The sequence below is a fragment of the Littorina saxatilis genome, linkage group LG8, assembly GCF_037325665.1.
Source record: "Littorina saxatilis isolate snail1 linkage group LG8, US_GU_Lsax_2.0, whole genome shotgun sequence".
Taxonomy (NCBI): Eukaryota; Metazoa; Mollusca; class Gastropoda; order Littorinimorpha; family Littorinidae; genus Littorina; species Littorina saxatilis.
The window spans coordinates 18,717,853-18,725,253 of record NC_090252.1 but is presented as its reverse complement, the minus strand read 5'-3'; the positions used below and the strand labels follow the sequence as shown (position 1 = coordinate 18,725,253).

General features: G+C 41.8%; 1 protein-coding gene across 1 annotated transcript in view; it reads right to left on the bottom strand.

The window, feature by feature from the left end:
* The window catches only part of LOC138974536 (uncharacterized), a 15,002-nt gene continuing 7,601 nt past the window's right edge, over positions 1 to 7,401 (bottom strand). Inside the window, exons 2-4 of the mRNA XM_070347250.1 lie at positions 7,388 to 7,399; positions 6,617 to 6,709; positions 1 to 5,889 (exon numbers count right to left, since the gene is read on the bottom strand). Of these exons, the coding sequence (XP_070203351.1) occupies positions 5,572 to 5,889; positions 6,617 to 6,709; positions 7,388 to 7,399 (423 nt within the window). The 3' untranslated portion in view covers positions 1 to 5,571. The remainder of the gene's footprint in view (positions 5,890 to 6,616; positions 6,710 to 7,387; positions 7,400 to 7,401) is intronic.

Genomic DNA, 7,401 nt, shown 5'->3' with positions numbered 1-7,401 from the left:
TACCAGTGCAATAGTTTACTATTATGTCAAAAAAAATAGATGTAGTAAGAGAAATGACATAAATGTTGTTGTTCCAACACAATTAACAGAACAGCTGAGTCTCACAGTCAAAACAATTAAGGTATAAACAAATCACAAAGATTACAGTCTTTGACACAATAGGAGATAATGCAATGCTGATCTGGGATATCTACATAACTTTTAATTGTTAGCTCCATACTTCCATGCTAACTGTAGCAATTATTACATACTTCTTCGTTCATGGGCTTAGACTCCCACGTTCACTCATGATTTTAGCACGAGTGGATTTTTACGTGTATGACCGTTTTTACCCCACCATTCAGGCAGCAAACGCCGATTTCGGGGGAGGCATGCTGGGTATTTTCGTGTTTCTATAACCTACCAAACTCTGACATGGATTATGCGCACTTGGTCTTGTGCTTGTGTGTACACACGAAGGGGGTCAAGTCACTAGCAGGTCTGCACATAAGTTGACCTGGGAGATTAGGAGGCCGACGTCTTACCACCATGCCACTGCGCCCGTCTAATTATTACATACAGAATGATGTTGTGACTTTTCAAAGTTTGATTTCTCAGTGACAAAGCAAAACTTGACTAACATAATACAGCGCACACAAACTTTATATCTCAAGGTTTGAATACCCCTCCCAAATCAATTCCTACTTGTATTGGGGCATATAGCCTAGGCAGTTAAACTATTCTGACAACAGAACTATTGGATCTCAGATAGTTAAACTGAGTGTGGTATGATGTTTCACCAGTAGCCTGGTCATACATGTAGTAGCGTGTTTAACTTTTGTCACAGTTTTGATGTCCAACAAAGTCAGACTAGCTAATGCGCACTAAGGCAATGTACACACACAAAAAAAAAAAAATAAAATCATGTAACCTCAGCTATGTTTTATTTAAAAAAATAAACTTTGCCTTGCCTTGCATAATTGCAATTACTAAACTAAAAGTCAAATTAACAAACTGACAGAGATGTATCCAGTACTGACTGCACAACCAAGATTTCAGTATATTTCTTTCTTTCTTTATTTGGTGTTTAACGTCGTTTTCAAGGTTATATCGCGACGGGGAAAGGGGGGGCATATATCAAAACGCAGACCTCGTTCTAAAATCCTGCCGCCTCAATGCTACTCATCAGATCATCCACAGCTGACTGTCTGTTAAATTCAACTGACATAGTACAAAACAAAACAAATAACATGAATTTTATGAACTAACTTATTCATTTTCCTGAAAATCTCAAGAAATTGCATGCAATTTGACTCTTCTTGAACAGATAGTTATTGCTGTGAATAAGTCTTCCTCTAATTGCATCTTCATTCTCATAAAAACTTAACTTTCTCAAGTGACTCTTTCAGATAATGTAAAAGCTAAATGCACATGCATATGAACTTAAAATCTCACATATATGTACTGGCCCGTACACATAAATATAATGAGTGCTATAATCACAATTGCATTTATGTGCATGCAAACCACCGTTTTCCTCACTCCACAAAGATGCCAACGAAGCTGTACAAATTATAAAAAATACATACAATGGGCATATATGTAGAATCACTCAAGAAATAATCACAGTGTGTCTCCTCAGCTGATAATTCAATAACATTTGCTCAAATAGACAATTTTTGGAAATGAGTCTGTCAGGATTGAACGAGTTGTGGTAGAGTGGCTTTTCCTTGCAAACATTGAGCCGAGCTACACGTGGCTGCTTGATCTGTGCGCCAAGGGACGAGAACATTTCCACAATGCGAGTGTCAGCTCCGATTAGATGTGCATACTTTTGAACAAAAACAGCGTTATATTAAGCGGACAGTGCAGAAAGCAAAGATCAGAGCTAATCCTCACTGGGATGTCGGTAGCACGCATAATTTCACTTGCACAGATTGTCGTCCTGTGCATAGACACGATTGGCCTACAATGTCACATGTAGCTTGACTCAGTGTTTCCGTGGAAAAGCAAAGAAAAACAAGGGATAGCAACTCTTCCTCAATCCATAAAAACATGACAGAGTTATTTCCGAACATTGTCTACTTCCTTGGCATGCAATCTGCCTTAGATTTGTATTACATGCCAAACATTGTCATACAGTGTTTGTTTGTTTGTTTATTTGTTGCTTAACGTACAGCCAACTACGTAGAGCCATATCAGGACGATGAAGGGGGCCACTTGTCAAGCGATTCCTGTTTACAAATGCACTAACCCATTACTTGTGTCCCAGCAGGCTTTAGTAAAACTAAATTAATACCTACTGGAAGATTACCAGTTTCCAGTATGTTAAAATAGGCTTAACCTATCTACTGCTGGGCTTACATCAGAACACTAACAGATTAAACTATACATGAATCGCGAGACAAGCGGCAAGAGAAGAGATTTTTTGGAAAAAATACAGGTGAATGAGCAAGAAGGCAGAAAAAAGAAAAGAATTCATGAAGAAAAAGAGAGCATGACAGGAAAGAGGAACCAAAAATCTACCTAACAGCAAACTAGAAAGCTCCTGCGGTTCCAAAAACAGGAGGGGCCTTTAATTTCATAACCACAGTGCCCCACTGCGGGATGATACAGTGTTGCCTGTGATGAAAGGACAACCTTGTGCAACTCAAAGGTGTCCCTACATTCCAGGTGTACTTTCCTGATGTTTTGGTACAAATATTACATACAGAAGGACAACAGACGGTGTTCTTCATTGGGAGGTGGTAGTGTCACCGGAGGGGCTCACATTGCGGGTATCTGAGTGTATATGCAACAACACATGGCCATGAGATCTACCTCGAGACTAGAGTTACTCTTAATCCTCTGCAGCACTGTTTAAACGGATATTACTGCATGCTCTTTGAGTTGTCTCATCTGAAGCCCATACATAGACAACACTACATAGATAACACTTTTGTACATGATAGCCTATAATTTACATAGAGCCATACATAGGGTATCTCCCGAGAAGGTGGAAGGCAATAAGAATGAGGACACTGTGTCTTACTTCTCTATTAGCATAAAAGTTCTACCAGGGATACTTTACTGATAAGACAGATCGCTATCTCAGGCCTATACGTAAAGTTGTCTCGAGCACGTACGTAATCCGCACTTCTGTAATTGGAAAAATCTCATCAGTCAAACAGTCCAGACACAAACAACTGGATAAGGTGAAAAGTATATAATACAATGCCAAAGCTGGTTCAGACCAATATTTCTTTTTGTCACATGCTGATGGTTTTTATGTCCCATGCATTGGCCGAATCTACAATTTCTGGCTTCAAATTCCACAGTAGATGCATGTATGGCCAAAGAGAGTTGGCGAACAACCAGAGTCACTAGAGTCAGCGATCTCTCTTTTACAATGTCTCAGGTTGTTCCCAAAGTACCATGCTGCTCAATATTGTGAGATCTGGCTGGCTGCCTGAGAAGGTCTAACTCTCAGACTTTGATTTCATTAGCCCGTAATGTTCTGTCTAACTTGTGGAGACTAAAGCAACATTTTGTCATGATAATTGTACTGTCATGCAGTCAGCGCTCCAATGACCAATGTAACCATAACCCAAGAAGATAAGCCAAACCAGAAAATGAGAAACAAAGTCAATATGTTTCAACGTCGTGCATGCAAACAATTACTGGTTTTCACATTCACAAAGGGAGGTAAGCACTGTAGACTCAGGACAAACCAGTACAGTGCATTTACTTCCCTTGATACACCAAGAACAGTGCTTTGGCCTTTAGTGCATCAGTAAAACAATTAAAAGTCCACCGTTTCATATGTAAAGATCTTCATAACAGACAATGTACATAATTATGAAACAAATGCTCACACCCAAGGCACCACAAGTGAGTATCAATATGCAACGCCTCACACAAACTATGGCATAAAACAGCAATATACCTGCCATCTCTCTTGCTGTTTGATACTCCAAATCAATACATATTCACCAATTCAGCTATAAGTAAGGCAAGCATGCTCAAGTTACAGGCCAATGAAACTCAAAATACAAATATCGAACCATGACTTGGCAAAACGATTTTTTTACCACAACCTATAACGAAAAATACAATAAGCTTATAAAACTCTGTGATAGATTATATTTAATGCCCATTCCAGAACAAGAATAAGTATACTTCATTTTATCTTTCCTATTGATTAAACTGTCATGTCATGCAGTCAACAATTCCAAGTTGTCAAGTTTTTTTTAAAGTTTTTTTGCTTTTTTGTTTCAATAACGTTCTCCTCTACTCAGCATGTCGGTCAACCCTCTCTCACACATACACATACACACACAAGTATACAAAGACACACACAACTAGGCACACACCCTCATTACAAACCTGGTACAATAGAATCTTTGTTTTAAGACACCCTGATTTAAGACTCCCTCTATGGGGCGGGGATGTAGCTCAGTCGGTAGCGCGCTGGATTTGTATCCAGTTGGCCGCTGTCAGCGTGAGTTCGTCCCCACGTTCGGCGAGAGATTTATTTCTCAGAGTCAACTTTGTGTGCAGACTCTCCTCGGTGTCCGAACACCCCCCGTGTGTACACGCAGGCACAAGACCAAGTGCGCACGAAAAAGATCCTGTAATCATTGTCAGAGTTCGGTGGGTTATAGAAACACGAAAATACCCAGCATGCTTCCTCCGAAAACGGCGTATGGCTGCCTAAATGGCGGGGTAAAAAACGGTCATACACGTAAAATTCCACTCGTGCAAAAAACACGAGTGTACGTGGGAGTTTCAGCCCACGAACGCAGAAGAAGAAGCAGAAGAAGAAGAAGAAGACTCCCTCCCTTTTAAGACCGTGTTTTCTCAGACTTTCTGTTCATAACCTATGAAAAATGTACCTCCATTTTAAGACTCCTTCCTTTTCACGGCCCGATTGTGGGGGCCCGGTAGCTCTGTTGGTAGAGCACTGGACTTGTGATCGAAAGGTCGCAGGTTCGAATTCGGGCCGGGACGGACACGGGTCAACTTTATGTGCAGACCCAGAGACGGAAGCCATGTCCCACCCCCGTGTCATCACAATGGCACGTAAAAGACCTTGGTCATTCTGCCATAAGTGCAGGTGGCTGAATACACCTAAACACGCAGACACCTGGGTAGCGCGACTCCGTTGCTGCTAGCTTTCCACTGGGAGGAAGCGACCCGAATTTCCCAGCGATGGGACAATAAAGTAATGAGAAATGAGAATGAGAAATGAGAAATGAGAGAAATGTCTCAGATTTGTTTATGTCTTAAAAGGGGGGGTTCTATTGTATAATCACCTACTACGACTCAGACCTTCATCACCCTAGCTCCCCTTCAATCCAACGTCCTCCCTCTTCAAATTCTCCCCCCCCCCCCCCTCCAATTTATTTTAGGTCGTAAAAGGGGGGTTCCACTGTATAATCTCCTCCTACGACTTAGACCTTAATCGTCCTAGCTCCCCTTCAATCCAACAAGTTCCATGGTTTCCGAGGAGAAGGATATAGCCCGTTTTTATCAGGAAAAAGTAGCGGCTTCGATATTTCTTCAAGTTGCCCCCCACAACTTGCTCTCCCCCCACCTTCCATTTAAGTCTCATCATGCTGTAGCATCAGACGAAGCAGCCACTGGTGGCTCCCCTCCTCCCACTTCCACTTTCTGAACTTTGGCCGATGACGAAGTCGACGTTCCGGCCTCCATCTCGGCTTTCATTTTCCTCTTGGCATGCTCGGCCAGAATGTCCTCCTTGGTCTTGTTCTTGGCGGCCTTGAGAATGACGTCCGCCCCGTCCTTGATCATGGACATAGCAAGCTCGCGCCCCAGGCGGCGTGCGCTGCGGTAACGGGTGTGGTTTTCGTCCTCGTGGCACATGATGCTGATGTAGCCTTCAACCGCGCTGTTGTCGGTGTCGTTTTTCTGAAGGAGATGATAACAACCATGAGAACTTGGATATATGAAATTGTGAATTTGAGTGTGTGTGTGTGTGTGTGTGTTCGTTAGTGTGTGTGTGTTGGTGTGTGTGTTAGTGTGTGTGTGTGTGTTTATGTGTGTGTCTGTGTGCATGTGACAACAGCAGTTCACGTATGCAGTACACTTGGTAAAAAGAGTATTTTATGTGAAGTGAACAAGATGTGTACGCGGTATAATGTAGAGTGTGCGTGTGTGTGTGTGTGTGTCAGTGCGTGAGTGGGGGTGTATGTGAGTGTGTGTACGCAGTTCGGTTAGCACTCTGATTGGTTGTTGCGTTTGAATGTATTATGTATTGAATGAACTCAAACCAAGATATATTCCTGTGTATGTGATAAAATCTTATGTCTTATGTCATGTACCTGTGTGAGCAACAAACACAGAGGAAGAAAGTCTGTCAGACAATAAGCCAAAGAGAGGGAACCTGCTGTCTGCTCATCTTTCTGTCTGTGCAAGGATGTGTACTAAGTATTGATATCTAAAAACAGGTGTCTCTTCTGTGTAAAGCACTCACAGAGGCAGGGCTAACACACAAAAAGTGAAAAACCTGAACGGCCAGGGTCCACGGCGGCAGGGCCTCCATTAACCCTAAAGTTTTGCTTTAAAAGTTTTCAAAAACCAGATTTCTGGCAAGAACCGGAAAGGTGTTAGCCCTGCAGAGGTAAATTATTCATACCTGCTCATCAGAAGTTGTCAGGTCACTGCAGTCCTTTTCTTCTTTCACAGCCTGCGTTCCACAGATGCTGAACACCCCTCCTCTTAGCAACAACTGCAATCAACAAGTTCAGCGTCATGTCATCATCTTTCTGCTCATGCACATTCGCACACTTGCAATGCAGTGGAACCTCCCATTTAAGACCCAATGACTTACAACTTACCCCTTTATAGGACCTCGCTTTCTCAAATTTACTAGTCATTACCTATGTACATTAATTTTTTTCTCAACCCAAGAGTGGCCAGTATCGCCTGCTAAAGAACACAAATTTATGCAGATTCCAGAAATGTCCGCTATACGCTATATAATTGCTATCTACCTTCACTTATGCATTTAAATTACATACAATGCAATATGAAGCATATCGGTTTCCATTTCTACCTCCTGCCTGCAATGTTTGACTGGTAACCTTTAGGAAAACCTGCTGTGGTTACTTGGCTATGATTTTGTAATGTTTGAAATTAACAGAGTTACTTCCCATGTTGTGGAAAAAGCACAGGATGGTGCATCCTTCTTTGGAGGCAAAGGGTTAAGATGCCCTCCATTGTATTTGTAGGCCCTGTTTTTCTCTGATTTCTTTAATTTGTAAAATTACCCATCCCCAAGAATGACTGAAGAATGTTTTGATGATGGAGCGAACAATAATGAAATATCAAAGGGATTTCTCTTCACAAGGGTTTGCAAAACACATTAGTGTATGCGCACACATGCACACACACAAAACATCCTTACCTTATCCTCTGTCT